At 44.7% G+C, this 25,914-nt stretch overlaps 1 protein-coding gene across 3 annotated transcripts in view; it reads right to left on the bottom strand.

Annotated features, from left to right (window-relative positions):
* The window catches only part of ELAVL4 (ELAV like RNA binding protein 4), an 86,333-nt gene that overhangs the window by 4,879 nt on the left and 55,540 nt on the right, over positions 1 to 25,914 (bottom strand). For 2 of the 3 annotated variants that reach the window (XM_058552364.1, XM_058552363.1), the window contains 4 exons: positions 21,211 to 21,314; positions 4,630 to 4,783; positions 2,741 to 2,966; positions 1,114 to 1,152 (listed from right to left, as the gene is read on the bottom strand). In XM_058552364.1, coding sequence (XP_058408347.1) covers positions 1,114 to 1,152; positions 2,741 to 2,966; positions 4,630 to 4,783; positions 21,211 to 21,314 — 523 coding nt within the window. The remainder of the gene's footprint in view (positions 1 to 1,113; positions 1,153 to 2,740; positions 2,967 to 4,629; positions 4,784 to 21,210; positions 21,315 to 25,914) is intronic. The other variant, XM_058552365.1, reaches the window with a different exon arrangement.

Below are 25,914 nucleotides of genomic sequence, written 5' to 3'. Positions count from 1 at the left end.
CTCACTGGTGCGGGGATTGAGATTCAAGAGGCTGGTGCTCTGATAGTGAAGCCTGAAGTCAAGTGATTTCCTCCACTGTGTGGCAGTTTCCAGAGTCAGGGTACTTACCATGCATGGCCAAGTGGCGCAAGAACTGCCTCGTATAGGGAGTGTGACTTGGCTATTAAAGACCACATCTCTTTCCCTTGACTGTAGGAAGGGGAATTAAAGTGTGCAGCTCTACTGAGCAGGATGACGAAGATGCTATGTCCCTAGCAGCTCAGTGGAGTTTATCAAAAGCACATATGGGAATCTTATGGCCACAGTGACATGACGCACTCAACTTCCTGAGATTCAGCTTTCAGACTAGGTCTGGAACACCCTTATGACTGCATTCAGAGAGTCCCCAAAACCTTGACTCTATTTGAGTCCCCCACCCCACAAAAGGCTTTAAATGAAACAAACAGCAAGTTTAAAACATACATACATATATAAGCAAGGGAGGATTCATAATAACTGTTAAAACCTGTAACAAAAGAAACCCTTGGTTTAGGTGCACACAGATACACTTCGTTCTCAGGCTGTGCCTGAAATGTACACTGAGGTGGGGGTGGGAATCAGAAGGTCATCTACATGTTTATTCATGGTCTGGCTAGGGATGGTAGTCCAAAATCTAATTTTTCCACTAACAATCATAAAATTGTCAACCATGATTAGCAAAATGTTCTAATTTTGATTTGCTGGAATCTGCCCTCTTAACTGAATCTTGGCATTGCTAATGCAAAACAGTTGCTCTGCAAGTTTGCAAAATCAGCTGGCAAAGAGTTGGAGCCATCCCCCTTAGGGGAGTCATTCAGAGGACCAGATTATCAAGGGCTTGGTAGCTGTGGCACCTGAACCATAGGAGAAGCCCACCTGCAAATGAAAGAAAAAGTGAAACACACAAACACACTGTGTGTGTCCTAAAAGAAACAAAACCAACTGAGGTCTGAAATTAAAATCAAGAATTTGACATGCTGGTGGAAGAAAAAGGAAGAATTAAAAAAAAAAGTAAAGTTAGTGAATTAAAAAAAAAAATTCTAGCCCCAGTCTGTGCCAACACGGACATCTGGCAATCTGTGGAGTTTTAATTACCTCTTTACGCCATAGGCCATATTAAGCAAATTGTCCAGCCTGCAAAGAGAAGGAGGGTCTTTGGGTTAATGCCTCACAGATGGCAAGATCGCTCAATGGAACTATTAATAAGAATGCTCCATTTTCAAAGAAGAAAAGCTCAACAACTTTCCCCAAGGCTTAGGAGTCTATCCACCAGTAGTTTCCCACTTTCTTGCCTCCAACCAAAGTAATTTATGTTTAGGTCAATGCTAGAGTTTAAAGCAAGTGTCTAATGAATCTCCCTTTCTTTCAAGGTCTGAATTAATCCCACTCCCCCCACCTCTCAGAACCTTTGTGTGGATTTTGTTTTATATTGTGTGTGAAACTGTTAAAAAGGGGCGGCTTCTTAAGTTGTTCACCTTGTATTGCAATTAAACTTGTGAATACAGGTCTCTGTTCCAGATTAACAATACATGTCCACATGCAATGCATATTACAAGGGATCTTTTCTCTTAGCCTGGCTACATTAACTAAATCTTCTTACCATTTTTTTTTTTTTGGTGGGGGAAGAGTTTGGGGGTTAAGATTTTTAAAAATTAGCTTCCTATTTACAACCTGAAAGTACCTCCCAGCAAACTGCCATTATGTTTTAATCTCCCTCACGCTCAGTACCTTACTTGGGGACAAGCTCTTCACACCATGGGGCAGTAGTAACCATAGTTTCCACCATTAAAAGCCGGCTGGAAAGGCTTTTTACATAAATACTGCATGTGCTCTCACACAAAATAAAAATTAGATGACTTGGACTCTTCATGAAACCATTTACCATTTCAAATTCATGGGGCATGGGAGCCACTTCAGTGGCTGATTTTTCTCCTCATGTGGCCAGATGGAAGGGCCTACTATCTTTCCATGTGATGTTTGAAAAGGAGAAAAACTCTTTCATTAAAGGGAAGTTGGGACATGGGTGAATAAAATAATTATTTAGAATTATTATGGATAGGTCAAGAATATTATCTCTTGCACAACAGAGGCCAGTCAAGGCCAGACGGCCTTCAGGAATGTCCCAGGAGAAGGGAAATGCTCTATTGCACCAGAAGCTTCCTGGAGGTTGGGTACCTGAAGGAAACACTAATAAGGCTTGGACAACATCTTCCTCCTTATCTTCCCAGAGTCTGCTGACTTAACAGTCAGAGCAAAGTTAACACAAAAGAGAGTAACTCCCCCAACCCAACAGAGTTACCTGTGGAAGAAAGAGGAGGACAGGCCAAACTACTCCCTCTGGCAAGGACCTGCTTCCTGGTCTACTCTTTTCTTTGACTTTATTAAAAGCTACTGCCTTAGCCTTAAGTCTAAGATGCTGAATGTGGTTACTTATCTGTGATTAACTCTTGTGGAAACTGAACCTTTTTGTTTGGTTAAATACGGAAATTTTGTTTTGACCAAAGAATCTGAAGTTTAACCGTCGTCACAGTGGTAAGTTAAAAGAGGGCTTGGAAGAGCATTTGGTCCAATCATCTCATTTTACAGCAGTGAAAACTGAGGCACAGTGATTCCTGGGGGTGGAGGTTCTTACCCTTGCCCATCCTTCAAGGCCGTGGGCTTCCCTGGCCCTCACACAGCTCTGTACTCGTGTAGCAGGGCTTTCCCCTGTGGGCATGCCTACCTGAACCTCTGAGCCTGGTGGTGAAGTGGGCCGGGGTAGCGCCGGTTGGGGGACTGGTAGAGCTGGGACAGCAGGGCCTGGCTGGACTTCTGGCTAGGGTTGTTGGCAAACTTCACAGTTATCGGTTCCGTAGCACCACTGGGCTTCTGGCCATTCAGCCCTTTGATGGCTTCTTCTGCCTCAATTCTCTTATCAAACCGGATGAATCCCACCCCTCTGGACACTCCTGGGGAAAGAGAAAGAGCCTTCATAAAGAGTGAACAAACCAAACTGGTAAATATCTCTGGGAAGAGATGGGCTGGGCCTCATGGACATTTTGTGGGGAGTCAGCCCACCTGTGGGGCCAGGGCCGAGTCTGGCTCCCTGAATCTCTCTCACCCATCAAAACACATCTGCTTGCATTTCTGCCATCATGGCTCTGGACAGGCGACTCCCACCCACAGAATACAGGCATCTCTTACATCTGTCCCTTCCACCCCTCCACTACCACCCCGCTCAGTCCTCATCTCCCTTTAGATACTATAACTGATCACCCACTGCCCGGTTTCCAGTCCTCCAATACGTCCTCCACACCTAGCCAACTAAGTAATCTATTTGGAAAAAACTCTGACCACATTATACCTTTTTTGTACCTTTTCAATTTTTTACCTTGTGCATGGTACCTGTTCCTCATTGTCACCCTCCATCCCCCAAACAGAATAACAAACAAAAAAATCCCACAACAAACTCTTCCATGGTTCTGTGTTGCATAGAGATAAAGTCCAGACTTCCTGGCATGGCATTTAATGCCCCTGATGATCTGGCCCCAAATCCCCTGTTGAGCCACGTGCCAGCCATACTGAATTGGCAGATACTGCTTGAACAGGTTGTGTTCTTCCTTGAGTCCATGCCTTAGGATATGTCCTATCCACCTCTTCTACAGGATACATCTTATCCACGTAGAATGCTCTATCCCTCCTTCTTGACAGATAACTGCAAGTCATTCTCCAAAACCCTGTTCAGACATCACCTCCTCAATGGAACCTTCCCAACAATGCCCACCAGACATGGTACACCATCTCCCGAGCTCTTGTGGTGCACTGGACAGCCCATAGCAGGCACTCATCACATTGGAATCCTGCAAGGGCAGGACTGTGCCTCCTTCATTCCTGGCCCCCAATGTCCCTCTGCACAGTGTCCGGGGCAGAGGCGGCTTCAGTGAGGGTTTGCTGCATCAGTAAAATGATAAACACATGTTGAACTGCTCTCAGGGGGTGTTTTAAATTAGGATCAAATTTGAAGTAGGTGAAAACATTTCGTCATTAAAAATGCAACCTGGGGTGCCTTACATTTTTTACTGAGAGGTAGTAGTTGCCTTTCTTTATTATGGACAAAGTACCGCAGTACCAGATCCTGGGTTCATATCCCTGTACTGCTGCTAACTAGCTGGACAGAAGTCAGATCCCCCGCCTTGGACTTCTGTTTCCTCACGTGTGAAATGAGGCAGTTTGAGGTTCCCTCTAGCTCTATAATGCTATCACTGGAGCCAGAGCTATAGGTTATTTTCACATACAACAGTAATGTTACTTGGTTGAGGGTTGAAAGAGACTTTGAAGGTCATTTAGTCCCACTCTCAACCTGATGCCCGAATCCTCTTTACAACCCTGCCAAGTGGTTTAGCTGCTGGTGGAACAATTCCCACGATGGAGATCTCCTGCCTTCCAAGAAGGCCCATTTTAAATTTGGACAGTTGATTGATAAGATGTCTTTCTCCTATGTCAAAAATCTATCTACTCATGACCCATATCCTTTACCCTAAGTAACAATTATCCCTCTGCTCTTATGGGTCACAGGGCACTGGCTGGTGACACTAAGACACAAGGAAAGAAAATGACAAAGAAACACTTAACCTGTGACTTGATCAACCAGGATTCGTGAGGTGATGATACGGCCATATTGCGAGAAAAGCTGCTCCAGTTCCTTCTGGGTCATGGTTTTGGGAAGGCCGCTAACGTAGAGGTTAGCATCCCTGATTGAGGCAGAGCTCGGACGGGCATATGAGACCTAGGAAAAGGCAAGAGGAGCTAAATCCATTAGAGGCAACACCCTCCAAGTAGAGACTGAGTCAACAACCACGATGACAGCCCCTCGTGTACTGTTCTAACTCATGGTGTCAGTTTAAATAACTCAGTAGTTCAGATTTTTAGCTACTCTTGTAATAGTAATGAGAACTTGGAGAACAGCAATAGAGGAACAAAAGGAGAGTTGATGATAACTTAAAACAAATGCACAGATAAGGGTCTCTAAGTGCAGAACAAAATAGCTACTGTATGGCAGCTGTTAAATGCAGAACTACCCACGCACGGAGTTCTGAAGATTTACCTTCTGGATGTGGGTGTATAGATGATTTACTGTATCCAACACATAATAATCTTTGAATAAACTGAAAAAAAAAAAAACCCATGAAATTCTGCTCTGCCGATATCTCTCCTTGCCACTTTCCCCACCCCCATCCTCTTCTTCTTGAACACATAGAAGTGATCAGGTTCTTTGCAAGATTTTTTATGTCCCATCCTTTGTGTTGTTCCAATCTGTTCCCACAGGGTCTGCTCTCGCTGAATGACAAAGTGCTGGTGAAATGGGGCTGAATGAACATCTGCTTGCGAAACTGGATATGTGACCTTGTCATAACATCTGCAAGAACCAGTTGCCTTCTAACTTTGAGGTGGAGCAGATAAAACCACAATAAACAAAATGAGGGCACTGCAGCACAGAGGGAGGGAGAGGGCAGTGTGAGAAAGGAGGGAGCCTCACCAATGGTTATAATAAGTTCGACTTTGTAAATTTGTCCTCCCAGATCTCTCAACTGCTTTTTTTCCCCCAAAAAGCTAACACAGAAGTGTAAACAGATCTGAAATTCCATCTGTAAGAAGCCAAATCTGTGGCAGTACACATAAGCAAAGCAAACCCCAGCAGTCATTAATTTTAGACTTTCATTTACTTATTTATATTTTTAAGAAAACAACATCAGACATTTGAAATATAATTTACATCTAGTCTAACAAAAGCACTTTCCTGCTAAAGCTATTTCTGGGGTGGTTATGGCTCAGAATAGATGATGAAAACAGTCATTTCAGAGAACATCTGACAACGTTGGACAGGAAGGGACCTATATGCCTTAGCATTTTTCAGTTGGGAGTTTTATTTAATCTATATAACCAATTCGCAAGACCTGCTAAGACTATAGGGGTGAGTGAGTGTGTGTGTGTGCACGCACTGTACACATACAACAGCATGTGTGCAAAAGGAATTGTATAGGATAAACTGGACTTTTGGCATTAACAACTAAACCTCCGGCAGCAAAGCGGACCTTGCGTCTGAGTATGGGTCTAGCAGCAGATCTAGCAAAGAGGAATGAAGGATGAGCAACTCCTTCCCCCATGGCACTCTCTCCCTTTCCATGACAGAGATGCCAGGGCCCTTTATGGGTCCCACACCTAAAAATAGATGTTGACTCAGCAGATAAAATGATGTGACTAATCTGCCCCGCTGGCCTCCTCCTGCCAATGGAGCAAGGCAGCCCACCTGCAGTGTCGACATCTTCCAGAAACTCATGGGTGGCCTCTGTAGGCTCCTTCCCAGCACATGGCTATCAGGCAGAGGGGCCTTTACATGGAGGGTCCCTGTGTGTGCATTTAGGGGTGGGGGCTGAAGGAGCAAGAACTCTATGTGACTGCCTTGACATGGTCTCACTCCACACAAGGCTCTTCTGCCCCTGTCCTTTAAGGGACAGCCTTTCAGGTTATAAGCTAGCAGAACTATTTTTTAGGCATGAAGAGGGAGTGGTAGGGAGAAGGAAATAAACACATTATAGTGATATGTCTATGGTAATGAGGGTCACCCTTGTCTTACCCCTGCCAATTACTGAGAAATTAATTATCTGAATGACCTTTGCACTCCCCCAAAACATACCCCCTTCCTCTACGCCTTTGCTCATGGGGAAAATTTTTCCACCTACTTCCTCAGGTCCCAATCCTACTCCTCTTTAAGGCTCAGCTCAAATGCCACCTTCTCTAGACAGCTTTCTCTGTTCTTACCTCCTCCTAAAAGTCCCCCTAGCAGTGCTCGCAATGAACCGCACCCATGGCACTTAGCTCGTTCTGACCTTGATTCACCCTCTCTCTAGTCTGCTGATCCCTTTGAGGTCAGGGGTTGTGTGTGTGTCTTATTCAGCTCTGTGGCTCTAGCTCCCAGCACAGAGTCTGATACCCACAGGGTGCTCAACATCTACTGAAAGAACGAATGAACACTCACAGATCGTAATGAATGACGCAGGCATTAATGGCTCTTTGGGGTTAATTCAGCTTGGATTCCTCCACTTAGGGGGATCACTGAGAGTCAAGCATCCAGAATCACAGCTGTGTTTCCCTACTAAGCTAAGAGGTAAGGGACAGGTTTCCCATTTTCCAGTGTCTGGGGTTGGAGGGACTGAAAGAAGATTGTTCTAGGACTAGACACCACTTAGAGGCCTTCTCTTAGCAAACATTTCCTGAGGATCTACTGTGAGCCAGGCACAGTGCCATATGCTGCGGATACACAACAAGCAAGAACAAGGCATGGTCTGTTGCCCTAAAGGACTTTTAAGTCCCATGGGGGCAAGACAACATACAGGAGGTACTCAATAAATGAGTTGAGTGGAAGAATGGTACACATATGGACCAATTATCACAATGCCACAAGGAGTGTGCTATTCCAGGGCTATATAGGTGGCGCTGGAACACAGAGAAGAGGAGACTATCTCCCTTTTAATTAGGGTTAAAGGGCCAGGAAGGAGACAGAGCTGAGGTGAGACTGGTAGTCAGACAGGTGGTGTGACAGTGTGTGGTGGGGTCAGGGAACAGTGGCCTGGCAACAACCCTCCTCTGTTGTGAGGACAAACGAGATGATGAAGGTCAAGGGCTTAGTGCAGTGCCTGCCTGGCACCCAATAAATGCACAGTGGATAGTAATGACCTTGGTTCCCATGAATTCGGGGCAGCCAGAGCTGGGGTACAGAGGGGAGCAGGTTCAGGACAGAACTGCTAGGGAAAAGGAGCTGGCATGGAGGGTCAATGACAGAACCAAAACCATTTCCCCAAAAGATAATTCTGACAGAGGCAGAATCTCAGCCAGGAAGAATTACTGCGACAGACCCCAGCCACAGAGCAGTCACAAATCCCCAAGGTGAATAGCACCTCGATCATTCACCAAGCCCAGTTCCTGCTTAGTTTTTCTCCTCTATTTGGAACCTTAAGTCTATTGTTCTTAGTCCACTGTCTAGGAAACCTAAGTGAGAGTGGGCAAACATGACAGAAAAAGGATCTTCCCACGTTCAATGTCCAAATGCTCGTCCCAGTATCTGAACTTTTCAAGTTTCCTTAGACATTTACTAAATCCTGAGTGACTACACGTGTCAGGCCCTTCGTTAGGCTGAAACATTTCTAAAAATTTGCCGAATTTTAGCCCCTGCAGATAGTCAGCCATTGCTGGCTTGTTAACCCCAATGAGCCAGCGGCCTAGAGCCCAGGGCTTCCAACGAAGGAGGCAGCGCCCTAGAGAAGCCCGTGCCTCAATCAGGACCCTGCTTGCTTCATTTATCCAGAATCTCTGAAGACACGACTGGCATTTCTAGGCCAGCACTGATCTTGCTCTGGAGAAACAGCTGGGAGTGGGGAGGCCACTCCTCCCTCTGGGTAAGGGTGGCCCAAAGGCAGGTGATAATGAACAGCTGACTTAACACATGATCTTGATGGATGATCTGCAGTCCCTCTAAACTCCCCATCCCTCCCCACCCCTGGAGGCTCACAGTAACCCCCACCCTCTACAAGAGTGACAGTACAGAAAGGAGCTTATGAGCCATGACGATGGGCCGGATCCATTACTCACTAGCTGTGTGACCTTGGGCAAGTAATTTGATCTTGATAAGTCTCAATTTCTTTACTAGTAAAAAGGGGGACAATTCTCCTTTGATGGGTTATTGCAAAGAACTGAGATAATAGATTTAATGTGTCCAGCACATACCTAGAATTTAGTAGATACTTAGTCAATACTATTATGTGATAACTCACACAGGCTTTTGTGGGCCAGCCTGGAAGTCTAGCCCACAGTAGGACATACCTTTCAATTTTACCACACACCAAACACCAGGAACACTACTGGTGAGCGCCTACAGAGGCACCGTCCTCCTCCGTCAGCCTGGTGGGATCTGGATCATCCTTTACCACTTCATGGCCATGAAGTTCCTCTAGCACATTCCTACAGATGCCCCTGCTTCACATCCACAAAGTAATTTCCATTTTCCAAAGTGACTTCACAAGGCTGCTCTCAGTGATTCTCCCAAGGTGGTAAGGCAGGCATTGTCATTTATCACAGAGGGGGCAGCAAGACAAGGGCTGGGGGCTGCCCCTTCCCACACAGCACTCACAGGCTCCTTCACCTGTTCTCAGCCAGGGCTTAGCCTGGGTAGGGTGGGAGGAACAGCATGGCCTGGGGAAAAACGTTTCCTGAATCATCTGGCAACACCTTGCCCCTCATCTCACCCGCCATGGTACAGAAAAGGGAGAGGACTTGGGAAACATGATAAAGGCATGATTTTGGGTGCTATGAGGAGGGTAAGATGAGAGGAAAGGCATCCTCCTCTGCCCTGGAAGGTGCTCCTTTAGGAAAATGCTGGCATTAGAAGATGAGTGTCCACTCATTCATCCCCTTCCTGAACACCTCCTGTGTGCCAGGCCCTGTGCTGGGTGCTGGGAGTGTCTCTACTTCAAGGACCCCATGGTCCAGTCACGGAAGTAAACAAGTGAAGGGTGCAATGCAGGGCTGCTCCTGACAGGGGGAGACTCATTTCCCACTCCCAGCATTTCCCTCCATGGGGAGGGAGCTCCCTGGAGTACCAGTCTAGGCCTCTTTGTACCCTCTCACCCCCTCTTCTCCAGAGCAAGTGGAGTGGCCGCTCTGAAGAGGCTTCAGTAAAGCAAATGGGCACGTGAGCCTCAGATGCTGCCTACTTCCTCCCTCTGAGAGCCAGATGCCAGCCGGAGGCACACTTTCTGTTCCAGGCTCTAAGTTCTATGAGAGCAGGCCATGCTCTCATATGGGGAGGCCTGTGGGGTCCATAGCATCTGTGACAGGATGTGTCAGTCTGTCAAAGTGTGGGTTCCATGTTAGGAAGCCCACTGTGTCCACGGAATCCATCTGGGCCTTAATCAGTAAGAATGATGACCTTAGGATTCCATATGCTTTTCTCTTTTATCTCATCTCTTAATTGATTTAGAACTTGGATGTGGAAAACAGGGGTATCATTTGTTGGGCCCTTTCGAGATACAATGAGGACCTCTATTGTTGACTGGATGTTTTCATGAGCTAGCCATTCTATTCACAAAACTGCTAATCTCTATAACCATGGTTCATGATAAGTGGAAATAAAGGTGATAGGTAACACTGGTGATCCCAGCAGAAAGCGCTATCCTTGAAATCTGCTTCACAGAAAGTTGTTGCTAGAAGTGGCCTCAAGGGTTCAGGACAGGATCCAAGACAGCTGGCCACTCACCTTACACATTTCCAAGGACAGGAAGCTCACTCCCTCATGAGACATCCTACACCATCACTGATTATTGGAAAGTTCTTCCTTCTACTGAGTTCAATCCTGTCTCCCCCATAGCTTCAATCCTTCTCCTCTTTCTATTCTAGCTGCACACACTAGGGTTCCTGTCCTCTTCATCCCTTATCTTGTGGGTCTCAGTGAGAGGTGCCAGCTAGAGCACCAGGCAACTGTATTTTGAGACAGGCCACTCCAAAGAAGTTCTTGTTCATGTTACTTTAACTGAAATTGAGCATCTATTCTGGAATGGAAAGGAGACAGAGTTTAAGAGCAAGGGCTTTGGGGTTGAAGACGTGAATTTAAATTCCGACCACTTACTAGCTGTGTGATCTTGGGGTAAGTTACTTAAACTTTCTGAGCTGTATCGCTTGAATAACATAGCTTAGAAGCTTTCTAATAGAGCTGTTTGAGCGTTAAACGCATCTAAGATTCCTAGGCACTATGCCTGGCACGCAGTAAGCGCTCAATAAACAGTAGCTTTGATACGATTGCTATGTTCTCAGGCCTTATGCTACACATTGGAGGTACAGAGATAACTACAACAGTCCCTGACATGTAGGACTATTAGTCTAGCAGGAGACACACACAGAGACCAATCATTTCAGGAAATCACGCTGCAGATTTTCCCCAATCTGTTGTAACACCCTCCTCTCAGAGTGAGCACAAACTCCCCAAGCATACAGATCCCTGGGGGACACTAATTCCAAAAAGACTAGGAAAATGGCAGCAGAGAACAGACTCCAGTTTTGCCAGGGCCTTTTAGGAGCAAACCCTCCCAGGGACCTCCGATCCCACCTCCAGGAGCAGGGAGAGAAGAAAGAAGCCAGCTGGCTCCTAGAAACACTAACTTTGATCGTGAGGATTGGCTTACCCTGTAGCTGTGACTGCAGCCCGGCCCACAGGCAGGACAGGTGTCTGCTTATGTGGCCCTACTCCTCGTACTTCCCCCACCTGCCACCTGATACATGATATTTTTTTTATCAGGGGCAGACCTGATGGTAACGTTTCTAATGAGTTCTGACGGTGCCACTTCTCCCTGCTTGAAGCCTTCAAAAGTTCTCCAGCACCTTGTGATGGAAATTCAAATCCCGTATCAGCATTCAAGGTCCTCCAGGATGTGGCCCAACCTCTTATCTCCTGCTAACTCCTCCGTGCCCCCATGACTCAGTTCCAAAAAAAAAAGGTCAGTTTTCTGAATATGCACTTAAAGTTTCTACTTCTATGTCTTTGTTTTTGCTATTTGTTCATTATCATGGCAAAATGAACTCTTCCTGTCCATCCTTCCAGGCCCAGCCCGAATGCCACCTCCTCCATGAGGCCCAGGCACAGATGACTGTTCTCTCCTTGGACTCTACAGATGATATCCATTTCAATGGCAGCAGCTATCACACCCTGCCTCCTATCACAGCCATCTGTGCTAACACCTCATCTGCCAGAATAGTCTGAGCATTCTGGTGGTCTCTGCAGACCCCCTGTGGCATCTAGTCTCAAAGTCTTACGTGGGGCAGGAGCTCAATAACTACTCTCTGAAATGAAATGAAAATGTATAATATACCATATGCAATGTAGTTTAGCTCCTTTCCCAGGAGCTGACTCTGATATGGAGAAGGAGCTAGAGGCATTCATGGAGTTGAAAAGTATCCAAGAGTATCATGCCAGTAAATGGCACACAGTAGGCAGGATAAATATTTCTTTAAAAAAAATGGTGTGGTGATAGATTTATGTGCCTTACAACTTTTTTTAAAAAGTCCAGAAAATTATCCAGGGGGCTTACTTAGTATGAGGATCTTGCTGTCTGTCTAGTGGCCCCCAGAAGAAAGAGACGTGCTGAAGGTTTCATGGCTGGGTTAGTGGAAGAGCTGGTTTCAGACTCAGGGCTTAAGACACTCAGTCTCCTCACTAAAATGCAATTCCTGACTCTTGCTTTATGAAAGATTACTGTGGCTGCCTGGAAGCTCCATAATACTTTCCACCATATAAAGCCTTTATATACGCTGCCTGAAGCTTAGTAAAACTGACTCATTCTTTACTTTCTTAGGCATCTCTGAAACATGTAGATGGGAAAAAGTCTTCCCCTTTCCTCATGGAATTGTCACCTTAGGGGTAATCTTGTTCACTGTCATCCTCATTCTGGGAAGCATTACTTGACCAACCCACTATAAGCCGTGATTTACCTGTAAGTGAGATATTATTAGTTCCATTTTCCAGATCACAAACTCTGGCTCAGTGAGGTCAAGCACTTGTCCAAGATCACACAGCCGAACAAACTAAGACAAAACTGGATATGACTCCAAATTCTGGAATCTTTCCACTATACCAGGCTAACTTGGACAGTGAAATAAAAGCCGTGTGCTTGGCATAAATTGCTACTTTTCCTGGAAAATTACCAAGCTGGAAAGATCATGTTATAATATTTTATTAGTTAGACTGTCAGAGCTGGAAGAAACCATTCTGCAGATGAGGAAGTAAGTCCAGAGAAGTAAAGTAAGTTGCCCAAGGTCACCCTAGTACTTTTTGACAGATCTGGGACTTGACTCTCCATCTTAACTCAGAGCTCTTTTGCATGGACATTGGGGGAAAGGAAGAGGGATGTGGCTCTATTATCTTTGATAGACCAGCTGATTTGCCGTGGGGCTTCATGATAACCATGCAGAAGTGATTCTTTATTCACCAGGGCGACTGGTTCTAGGCCAGCATTCTCCAATAGAACTTTCTGGGATCATGAAAATGTTCTAGATCTGTGCTGTTCAATATGGTAGCCACTAGCTACCTGTGGCTACTGAGCACTTCAAACATGCCTAGTGTGACTGAGAAACTGAACTTCTCATTTTATTTAATTTTAATTAATTTAAATTCAAATATAAATAGCCATATGTGGCTAGTGGCTACGACACTGGACAGAACAGCTCAAGGCCCAGAAACAATACAAAGTTATAGCATCTCAGAACTAGAAGGGACCTTTAGGATCATTTTGTCAGACCCCAGTCTGGTATAGGAATCCCTTCTACATCATCTCTAATGACTCTATTTGAAGGTCTCTGATAATCAGGGACTCACTACCACCCAAGGCAAATGTTCTACCCTGATAGCTGCATAGGTTCTCTTCCCAGATTCTTGAAATATAGGATTGAGCTTCAGGGTCACTGAAGACTATTTTTCCCCAGAGAATGGAGAAGCAACCACTGTGGGTTGAATATGTGACTGCAACACCATCTTTGCCATCCATCCTCATTTGCCTCTGGACAACCCATAGAGTGTCAGGTCTTTTCAAAATGCAGAGCTGAGAACGAGACGTAAGACACCAGGGATGGGTTGACCAGAGTGGACGAGAAAAGACCACTATTTCCTGTGAATTGGAGTCCACAATTCTCCTAACACAGCCAAGGTGTGCTGAGTTTGTTTGTCTTTTTGAGGAAGATTGGCCCTGAGCTAACATCTGTTGCCAATCTTCCTCCTTTTTTCCTATTTTCTTCCCAAAGCCCCAGTAGATGGTTGTATGTCACAGCTGTACATCCTTCTAGTTGCTCTATGTAGGACGCCCCCCAGCATGGCTTGATGAGCGGCACATAGGTTCGTGCCCAGGATCTGAACCGGTGAACCCCGTGCTGCCCAAGCAGAGCGTGCAAACTTAACCGCTACGTGGGCATGGATGTTGGCCCAGGGAGAGTCTTCCTCAGCGAAAAAAAAGGTGAGGATTGGCAGATGTAAGCGCAGGGCTGATCTTTCTCACCAAAAAAAAACTTTGGGCCGGCCCCGTGGCTTAGTGGTTAAGCGTGTACGCTCCGCTGCTGGCGGCCTGGGTTCGATCCCTGGCGCGCACCGACGCACCGCTTCTCCGGCCATGCTGAGACCGCGTCCCACATACAGCAACTAGAAGGATGTGCAGCTATGACATACAACTATCTACTGGGGCTTTGAGGGAAAAAATAAATAAATAAAATTATAAACAAACAAACTTAACCGCTACGCCACTGGGCCAGCCCCTGTTGTTTCTTGGTTTTTTGTTTTTTTTTTTAAGCAGCTCATATCACACTATTGGCTTCTTTTATACTTGTAGACAGCTAAAGCCCCCAAGCCTCATTCCACAAGCTTCTGAAAACCTAGGTGTCCTCCGAACCTGTACCTGTCCAACTCTCTTTTGTAATCTAGACACAGGACACTGTGGATACCCTTTAAGATACTGGGATCATATCAACCTCACTGGGCAGAGAGAGCAGGGGAACTGTATTTCCAGCTCTCAAACTCCTCACCTCTATCTGAAATTATTCACTCAAAGGAATTTAATACGGCACTGGGAAGCAGTGCAGCCAGACAGAATCTCTCACAGGAGAGAAAGAGCAGCCAGGTACAACTGGGGTGGATGGGTCACCAGTTTCCACTGGCGTTGCCATGTGCCCTCTCTTGGCTCCTGGGGGATTCAGTGATCCAGCCGCCCCTGCTGACCTTGGCAGGGAAGCACTCCCACACTGGCTATGACTATAGCAAATGGGGGAGGAGAGAAAAATGCCTTTATATTATTAACAAGACTGAGGGAGGCAGTCTATTATTTCTGGGTGGGGTGATATCCGTCAGCAAAAAATGATCTGCTAACTCTCCGGGAAGCAGTAAGAGCAGTGATAGGAGAAATAATTGCTTATACTGAGTGCAAAGAAAAGATGCCTCAGCGGAATGGAGGCCTTTAGCAAGGCAGGTGGATGGCGGGCGGCGGGGGGAAGGAGTCGCGGCTCCCTGATGACCCCCGGCAAGAGAAATAAGCGGGAGGGGCAAACTGGAACCTGCAAAACTCAAGTGTGGAAAGATCCCCTGGAGGCACCGTTAGCGCTATTAGAAGAATAAAGCAAAAATGGAGAAATGGCTAAGCAGCATCACGGCACAGACGGGCTGGAATGAAGGAGCTCCCTCTCGGTCCAGGAGAAGGGAGCTTTTTCCCTTCCGAAAAGCCTTCACTCACACACCTTCGCCTTCTCTAGTGCTGCTCTCTCCGGAACTGGGCTGCTGCCTCGTGATAAAGCTTCCTTCTTCCTCTCTCACCCCCTTTCCTGACTGAGTGCCAACCCTCCTGGGTTCACTCGGAGCGGTAGAAGCAGCCTTTGTGTTCCCTCTTCCCCAACCTAGTCCTGAAATCACTCACACCTCCAGTTTGCACAAGAGCTGTGCTCTGGGAATATTTTTTTAAAGTCATATTTTTATTATTTGAGTAACAGCTTAATGCAATTATAGAAAAAGACAAGACAAAATCATTTGTACACATGTAATGCAATGAGAAAAGGAAGGAAAAATTTAAAAATGTTAACAGCATTGAGTTGGGAGTGTCTGATATTGCCTTCATTATATGATAATTTTCCAAATTATTTATAAATAAGCAGGTCTCGCTTTTAAAATCAGTAAAAAAAGAGGCTAACAGAGCTATGAAAACCAATGTCTGAGGCTGACAAAAACCTACTACAGCAGCCTGCAAGCCACTGGTTTCATTCACCGAACACCCCAAGTGACACACCATTGCCAGATGAACCTTCTTGGAACTTTACTCTGACCAGATCCCTCTCCTCCTCAAACTTTGCACAGCTCCCTATTCCCCGGTCCCCTACCCCAAATCAAATGGGGACCCCTGCAGCCCCATGACCATCCCCATCTCACTGTGTGAGAGTCGGTCCTTTGCACGTCTGTGTCCTCATGAGATAGGAGCTTCTGGAGGCAGAGCAGTGAACACTTCCCTAATCCTGCTCCTCAAACTCAGGTTAAAATCCAAACAGCTATCCCACTCCTCTGAAAGGTTTAGTAGGAGTGATTCTAAATCCTCACATTCCATTTTGGATCACTTTTTACTGAAGGTTCTCAGTGTAACTTGAACGTTAATCCCACCTTTTAGTAAACATATGCCCTCTTTTGAAGGGACTATAGAACCATCTAATTTTCTTTGTTCCTAATTAATGTGACAAAGAGCTGAACCACTGCAACTGAATTCAATGGAGTGCTTTTTAGTAAGAGGCTGGAATTACAGTGTAAATTCAGAAGCTGCTCTTTTAGACCCATGGAGAGGTTCAGGATTGGGACAGGCATCTGGTGTGGTGTCAAAGAGTACCGGGAATCATTTTCCAGAATCCATAGCCATTTCACCCAACGCTTCCCAGAGTCTAAAGTGACCTCTGTTGGAGACAAGTGGGGATAAAAAAGCTCAACAAACAGCACTCCCAAAGCCCTAAAAGGGGAAAAACATCTCCATTGGGTTCAGGGTTGAAATACTGAGAAAAGAACCAGTTTCCCCAGTGGGGAGCCAGGCTGCTCTGGCAGGCTAAACAACGTAAGCCCATGGTCCATACCCCATGCCTCTCTGACACACATGGATGGGAGAATCTCCAGAGCACTGCCATCTCTGGGTCACCTAAATCCCAGGACCTAGCACAGAGCCTAGAAAGCAGGCGTCCAAGAAGAAGCCATCTGAAGTCAGGTCTGTCCCCAGCTTGACGGCAGAAGCCCCGAACCACAAGTCTGTTTACTAAAGAACCTGGAGGAGCCATGCAATTCATTCGTTTGCTTTTTAAAGCTCCTTCCCATGCCAGAGAGTATAACCCGTGTGTGTGCAGAGCCAAATACACACCCACACACTCTCACAGAATGCACGTGCTGCTGAGCCAACAGGCATTGTGACATTCCAACACTTACGAACTACTGCCAGAATTATTTTTAAAACATTTTTTTCTTACTCCAAATCTCACTTACCAACTGTGTGATCCTGGGTAAGTCTCTTAACCTCTCTGGGCCTCAGTTTCCTCATTTGTATAAAGGAGAGAATAGCATCTTTTCAGAGGGCTATTCTGAGGCTAGAGCTGATGCGTGTAAAGCATACAGCCCGAGGGATGTTTCAGGGATTAAATGCTCTCAAGCATGTAAAGGGTTAGAATACTGCTGGACACAGAGTAAATACTCACTGTAAGGTAGCGTTACTATGATTAATTATTATTATTTTTATTTCCTTTCAACCTCATGCTCACATATTAAGCAGCTCCTCTTCTGGCAGAATCCTTCACAGGACCTTTGGATGCTAACTCAGCTCAACTGCTGGCCACTTGTGTGCCTTTGGACAAATCACTTCATCTCTGAGCCTGATCTCCAAGAAAGGTGGGAACTTGGCCACTTCCTTCCACTAAAGAAGTTATAATCCAAAGAACAATTCCTCTGCAGTCACATGTTTACAAACATGTAGCAGATGGTTCTGAGGAGATCTCTGTAATGCATGCTTCCAAAGGAGATACTTGGTTTTTCCTGATAGGCGAGTTATCTGCAGTCATCCATACCACTCACAGGGGCTTATTTAACGAATCACACTCCTTCTCTGCTTTGATGCTGTATCTACACCAAGATTGTACTCTCCTTGAGGACAGAGGTCTGGCCTTGTCCTCCACATGCCCTCAGTCTTGGCACACAGTCACATCACATACCCCTTAATAAAGGGGAAATGAATATCTGTTAACAGGGAACCGTCAGTTGTGGGCACCTTCAACTAGCAGCCCAGTAATATATCATTCACTTCCAACAGGCAAGAGTATTTGTGTATTTAAATTTGAGTTCAGAGGCTGCAAACTGCTTGTTTACAGGTTGACTATTAAATTTTGTTTGCCTGCCTACATAATGCTTTAAAATTTTCTGAGTTGGTTTCTAATCTTTAAAAATTGGGAGATTTGGCATAAAAAATTAGATTTCAGTTTCTATTGAATAATTGGAAGATCTGGCAATAATCTAGGTTTAAACAATCAGCAGTAGCTGAAGAATTGCTGCCCTTTTTACTGCTCTCCAGCTCACTAGTCTCCACTACTCCCTCAAGGCTTTCCAGAACTATTCCTGAATCTAGCTGTTAATCATTAACCTTCAAACCCTTGGTTTGCCTGCATCTATGTGTGCATTACGTTTAAAGTAGTGTGTTTTGCATGAAGCACTCCAGAAACGTGAAGAGGAGGGACAAACTTGACCAAAGTTTGCAAACATGTACTAGATATTTCTATTTATTTTATTTTATTTTTTGTGAGGAAGATCAGCCCTAAGCTAACATCCATGCTAATCCTCCTCTTTTTGCTGAGGAAGACCGGCTCTGAGCTAACATCTATTGCCAATCCTCCTCCTTTTTATTCCCCAAAGCCAGTAGATAGTTGTATGTCATAGCTGCATATCCTTCTAGTTGCTGTATGTGGGACGCGGCCTCAGCATGGCCGGAGAAGTGGTGCGTCGGTGCGCACCCGGGATCTGAACCTGGGCTGCCAGCAGTGGAGCGTGCGCACTTAACCGCTAAGCCACGGGGCCGGCCCTAGATATTTCTGAAGAGATCTCTGTAATGCATGCTTCCAGAGAAGATACTTGTTTTTTCCAGATAGGCAAGTTATCTACTCTTTCATGGGAGTCAGAGCAAAGAGATAAATCTCATGTCACTTATCAAAGCAAACTGAAGCAGAAGTAAACAGTAGCCTGAAAGGCAGAAAAGCAATTTAAAAAAATTAATAGATGATGAGACTATTAACAGCACACAAAAAGGGTTTGCTTTTTTTCTCCCCTTTAATATGATTTTTACTTTAAACACTGTGTCCCTTTAGGAAAGGGAAGAAAAGTTAATAAAGGAACCCATCACTCAAACTTAATTTTTAGTATGGCAAATAAACTGCTTTAATGAAAGGGCTGAAATACCCAGGTTTGCACATTAAATTTTCATTCGTAGTAGAGAATGGAAATTATTGATTCAGCCGTGGCATCATGCATTTTGAATCCTACAGTGCCTCGGAAGCTCACGTTACTGCTGGGTGCAAATGTGTTGGCAGCATTTTGATGCAGGGTGAGCACAGGGTGGGTGAGGGGGTGGGGAAAGGGATATAGAGAAGGGAAGGAGGCAGAATGGCTCTGCACAGAAAGAAAATAATCAATGTTCATTGTCTCTAAGATCCACTTAGACCAGCACTGACGGCATGATGGGCCAGGGAGTGCCTTCTGAGATCAGAAAAGCTGGGGCCACTCAGTCTTTTGGGAAATCCCAACGGCTTCATGGAATACTTAAAAAAAAAAAAAGCAGAATGTATGGCTGATGATTTGATCCTAAGCTCTTGGGGAGGTTTGAGTTTCAAGAAAACTGTAGAGGAAAGAAAAGTACCTTTCTTAGTTCAAGGTCAGAGTGTCCATCAAGGGAAGAGTAAATGTCTGACATTCTAATGCTGAACTGGATAGCTCAGAAAAATCAATCGAACTCACAAATAACAGCTCTCAACTTGGTGTGGCCTCATCAAAGAGTCAGGTGACATGCACATCCCATCTTTACTTAAAGCATGAAAACAGGTACGTTTTTCCTTTGAAAGAAATTAATCCTCCTGCCTCTCAGAGGACTACCCCATAATCAAACAACACTCCATTATTTCCCCCTTAGAGAACTCATAGGGATTGATTCTAAGCTGAGACTGAGGCAAACTGAATCAGGACCATTTTGGGGTCTTTGCGTACCATGGACTAGATGAGCAACCATTTTCAGAAATAAGCTAAACACAATTGCAAAAGTAAACCTGCTTGGAAGGAAGGAAGGAAGGGAGGGAAAGAGAGAGAGAACAAAGGAAGGAAGGAAAGGAAGAAGGAAAAAAAGAAAGGCAATCACATAATATATTCCCAAAAGAGAAGGTTTTGTTTTGTTTTTGTTTTGATTACCTCCCAGCTAAGATTATCTTACACCAGCAGGCACCTCTGTCAGTCTGGATGTTGGAAAAGTAGCTCTGTTGAACTAAAAAGTTTTGATTTTGTGTTTTCAGATGCTGAGAGCTGGTGCCGGCTATAGATTTCCATTCTGGGAGAGGTTTCTCTTTTGTCCTACTTTGCGTCAGACCTGCTGTCGTGAGGATAAGAGCACCCAGGAGACACCTCCTCGTGGTTTAATAGGCTATGAAGGATGGGACTCATTAATCGCCTGGCTGCTGCCCCCAAACAGGACGCTGCCTGGAGGTGGGGAAGAAGGAGAAGGGAGGCTGAGGCAGGCTCCATCTGGGAGACCACCACTGGCTGTCAGACGGGGGCCTCGAAGCAAACAGCACTACTTCCTGAAGGATCTCCACAAGGTAAAGTCTGAACCAAGAAAGTGACAATCCAGCCCCAGAAACCTCCTTCTGGAGGAGCAGGCTCTGGGTAACTGTTTTTCTTTTTCGACTTAAAACAGAGATATCATCTACTGGTCTATTATTTTCGGATTGCTAGAATGTTACTTTTTCTGTCATTCCTTTACTATACTCCCATCAATTTTATAGTACCCACCCCTATTACACTAGTATGTTTATTTACAACTGATTTTTTCCTTTTTGCGTCTCAGTTAGGAGGGTTCTCTCTGCTCTTAGGTAAAGCCAAGCTGCTTGGCCTGGCACACAGGCCCCTGCCTACCTCCCATCCTCATCGTTTCATCACTTCCCCATCCACACTGAGGCCATATTCTTCTATATGCTGTTCCCCACGCACAAGGTTTACGTACGTTTTCATAGCTTTGCATGTGCTCTTCCCTCTGCCTGGAACAGCTTCCCTGCCTCAGCTTCTTCCTGTGACTCAGTTCTGGCCATCTTTGCAGACTTGGGCTCACAGGCATTTTTGGTGGGGCTGACATCCTGATACCCCACCTGCCCTCTGGATTGCAGAGCCTATAGCTTGTGGTCCCTTCCCTCTACTCAGCCCTCACCTGACTCTTCTGTAACGATCTGTGTCCCCCACTGTGTATAGAGGACGGTAACTGTCCTTAGAATAAATACAGAACACCACTTCCAGCTCCCTCATAGCCTGGATTTGTTAGATCAAAGAGATGAAATTTAACCAGTGTCTTCCGAATCAGGAGCCGGCATATCAGCTCTTACCTTTATGGTTTTGGTCTGGAGTCTGAGTCCATTTAAAGTGTTGATGGCTTTCTCTGCATCCTTTGGATCAATATAGTTAACGAATCCATACCCTAAACTCTGCCCTGTGGAAACATTTTTTAAAAGAGAGAGAGAGAGAGCTCAGTATCTTTATAAAAGTAACACTTTCCATTGCAGTGAGTCAAACCCTCCTCTAGTATATGGTTCCTTTTACACCAGGGTTTACCCCCAGGGTAAGAAGTTTCCAATTCTTCCATCTCTTACTCTGGTCGGCCTTTAAACTCACAGGAGCTGCCCAAGCTGGGAATGGGTAAGTGTCCCTGCACACCCACACCATATATACACACAAGAGTCCACTTAATCGGGAAGAGGCGGCACAGGGTAGTGGAAGGAGAGCAAGTGTGGTTTGTTAGAAGAGATCTGAACAGGAGTCCAGGCTTTCCCTATCAGCTGTGTGACTTTGGAGAGAGGTCATTTCATCTCCTGTGTTTTCCCCACATATCTTCTCTGGAGATAATAGCACCTGCCACAGACAGGTCTGAGAGGGTTAATGAGATATTGTATATAAAATGCCGACCAAGTACGCTGCCTAGAACATAGTAGCTGCTCAACAAAAGACAGCTATGCTATGCTCGGTCCTGTTAAATTGGGGTAAGTCCTGGATGCAGTGGCTGTGTCTGCTGCCTCGGTCATGCCACTCATGCCCACACTCGGAGGAATGTAGCAGGATCTGAGCAGCCAAGACTGGAGACAGTTATAGTGAAGGCATGGCCAGAATTTAAAGCAGTTGCTACGCATGATTCGTTGCCCTTATCATCCCCCCAGCCCAAGAGCAATAAGAAAAAAAGGGAGGGAATTCTACTGGAAAGAACTGGGGAGCTCCTGACACAAAGTGGAGAGTGCAAATGCATTCTGCAAAGAAGATTTAGCTACTTTAGGTGGAGATGGCATCAACTTGTCTGCAAAGAGAGGTAGCAAGTGACAGGGCTCTTCCCTAAGTGAAATAAAAATAATGTGCTTGCAATCGTGCCACTGATTATAAATAGTCCATCAGCTCTGCCATTTGTCATCAGCCAGAAATATCATTAGGAAACTTTACATTTTCTGACATACCCTTTAAGAAACACAGAGCTTAGGGTGGCTGCAAAACCAGCTTGAACTTCCCAGGCAATGTTATTGATTTGTGGGCGGCAGCAGAGCCACAAGGGAGGAAAATGACAGCACGTCACATGTCAGGGAAGACTGATTACATAAAGCTCTCTCAGGAATACCGGGGCCAGGGCTGGGAGACAATATAGCAAAAAGCCTGCCATGTCCTGGTGACAGGAGCCCATTTCAGCAGCCAAAAAATCTTTCCAACAGCTTCTGTTTTGCTGGTAAATGTCTGTGTTTGTGTTGGTTGTAGGAGGGAACCTGGGAAAACAAGTTGGGTTCTGGATCAGAAAATGGGTGACTTTGTTATCCTTTATAGGATGGAAGCAAAGAGAATCATGAGGAAACTCAATTGCATTTTTGTCCCCAAAATGGGAAACCCAAAACGACAATATTTTCCATTAAGATATTCCTTTGTGTTTTGGAATAACAGGGTTAGAATAGGAAAGACAAGGGCAAACTTTGCTACTAATGCCCCTCACCAGCCAGAATTAGTAACTGAAGAAGGAAGAGAGAATGTTCAGCACACTCCAGCTGCTGGGACCCTTCTCATTCCATGTCACTGTGCATATGAGGTGTGTGCGTGGGGTGTGTCTGTCAATGGGGTGTGTGTGTATGCAGGAGAGTAAGAGTGAGAGAGAGAGAGAGAGGTGTGTGTGAATTACAAGATCTTGCCACATGTTCCAAGAAACATTTTTCAAATCCAAAAATACAAGAGACTACTTTCATTGGTTTAAAAATATCATTTATCCTAAATTTGGCTCCACCTTATCAAGCCTAACTAAATTCACCTAATTAAATCCATTTTCATCATGCAGATTTATCAGTCCTATTTACCTTCTACATGAGAGAAGCCGTAAAAATTGTGTACTAAAATATTCTTACAATTATTGCTTTTAAACAGTCATGTACCAGGTTAAGCTGCTTTAAAGGGCATTTTTAAAGCAATAATCTCAATGATAAACCTTATGTATGAGTTCTAGGAAATGGGTCAAATAGTCAATATATCCAGCTAAATTTGATTTGTGTAAAATTAAAATTAAATATGAAAAAATATAGACAAAACACTTACCACTTAACTGCAAACACTGGACCTAAATTCCACTAGTTCATGATTCATCACACTGATGGAATATACGTGGAGGAATTTATCATGCCTACTAGTGATGCATATTCCCTATTATACTATCTTTCTTTCTAATTATTCATATATTTATAGAAATCTAAATAAATATAGTGTAGCTATGGTGGTCTAGTGGTTAAGATTCGGTACTCTCACCGCCGTGGCCTGGGTTCGTTTCTGGTCAGGGAAGCACACCATCCGTCTGTCCGTTGTCATACTGTGGTGGCTGCATGTTGCTGTGATGCTGAAAGCTATGCCACTGGTATTTCAAATACCAGCAGAGTTACCCGTGGTGGGCAGGTTTCAGCAGACCTTCCAGCCTAACACAGACTAGGAAGAAGGACCTGGCCACCCACTTCTGAAAAAAAGTGGCCATGAAACCCTGTGAATAGCAGTGGAGCATTGTCTGACACAGCACCGGAAGGTGAGGGGATGGAGCAAAAAGACCAGGCCAGGTTCCACTCTGCTCTACACAGGGTCCTAGGAGTTGGCATTGACTTAACGGCACTAACAACAACAAAAAACAAATACAGTGGGTATGATTTTTACATTCTATATTTTATCTTTGTTTTAAACCTTTCCTTCAGGAGGAAGGAAAACACTCAGGTCCTAGGAAGGTTCTGAAGGTCAAGTGAAAGGACTCCTGTCCAGCAAGATGTGTCATATCTACCCACCTGCCTGTATCAGCCCCAAATCCACCATCACCTTAGTACCTGACTGCAATTAGCACAACTGTGCTTTCATCATCTGCTCTAGGTTTAGAGTGAGACTGCATTTAACATCGAATGAGGGTGCTCTAGAGAAAACTACAAACCAGAAGAATATCATTTCAGAAAGGAAGGAGAAAAAAGACTGGAGAGTCTCCTTAATATAAAGTAATGAACTGCAAACTCTAAAACACAATACTGCATTGAAAAGAGGAAGACAGAAGTGGGAAGACTTGCCTGTGAATTGAAAGATGTGAGATAAACTGGGAGCACAATGAAAAGACCTGTGGTTAGCCTAGTTCAGGAACAGGCTTCTTCACGTGCTTCTTGCCATCACAGGAGGAGTTCAGCTTAGGCTAATAAAAAATACTTGATGGAACTAAGCATTTTCTTTTAAAACACTCTGGAACTAAGCATTCTCTTTAAAAACACTCTGGAGAGGATTAGATCCCTAGGTAGAAAATATAAAAACTCAAGCCTCATTTCTTTCAGAAACTGTTTCAGCAGTATAGGAGAGTAAAATGAGGAAGAATTTTATGTTTTAATTTTGGTGGCCATATATTGGTGATGGGTTTTAGATCTGCAGTTCTGTATTTAAACACACACAGAAAAATATAGACGAAACACATTCACAAAGAATACCAATACTATTTCCATGGGGACGAAGAGAGCCACCACGCTGGGAAGGCCCAGGGGACTGAATCTGGAGCCTAGAGCTAAGTGTGTGTGTATCTGCATCCTAGAAATAGATCAGGTCCTTTCATTATTCTTTTTTTTTTTTTTTTTTTCCAAATAACTACAGCCTCTTCCTCTATCAGTAGCAGCAAGATTCGACTATGTAGGTATGGCGACAGTATTTTCAGAACAGAAAGTTAAAACAAGCTTTATTTTTGTTCTCAATTTATGAGTTAACTTTGATAGCAAGTTGAACAAATAAAAAAACTAAATCATTGAAGTTATGTTTCTTGAAGCATCAATAAACAAAAAATAAAATCAATAGAGAAAAGATAAGATATTGTGAAATGACGACTGCCTCCAAAATTTAGAAACTATAGTGAATACCTGTCTCCTTGATGCCCAGGTGATCGACAACCCTTCCACGTGACCAGTCCTTAACAGTCCCGTCCAGCAGGCATGGGCGAGGGGTCCCCAGCGACCATGCATGGGCAGGAAATGCCTTCTTGGCAGTTTGGGATGGAAATTTAAAATCAGAACGTAGTTTCCAAGGGAAAACTGTTATACATAATGGTGACATTTTAAGGCACTTCAGTGTATTTTGCGTTAAATGGGTTCTTGTTTTTAACAAGCTTTTCTTAAATGTGAACCTGAATATTTCTGTTTTTATAAATCACTCACATGTGCATGCACACACACAAACACATGATGTGTCCTCCGACTACAATATGACAACATCTCTATTCTGTTATAATAATCTGCATATCTGACTTCTCCCCTTAGAAACCAAACACTTCTCCCCACAAGAACTAGTTTATAAACATTTGCATGCTTGAACATAGTAGGTACTCAACAAATATTCTCCATTTCTGGAAGCATATGACCAGAATGTTTTTATGTTTGGGGGAGAAGAGGTGAAGAGGGAGCACCTGGGGAATTCATTTTGCATTCGTGAGAAAAGGAGAATACGACAAGCTGACACTAGGGATTGGAACACAAAACACAAAAAAATTAGAAAATTGCCTTGGGTGGGATCTCCTCCAGCAC

This window comes from Diceros bicornis, chromosome 13, assembly GCF_020826845.1.
Source record: "Diceros bicornis minor isolate mBicDic1 chromosome 13, mDicBic1.mat.cur, whole genome shotgun sequence".
Lineage (NCBI taxonomy): Eukaryota > Metazoa > Chordata > Mammalia > Perissodactyla > Rhinocerotidae > Diceros > Diceros bicornis.
The sequence above is the reverse complement of the archived record's forward strand: the minus strand, read 5'-3'. Positions and strand labels throughout refer to the sequence as shown.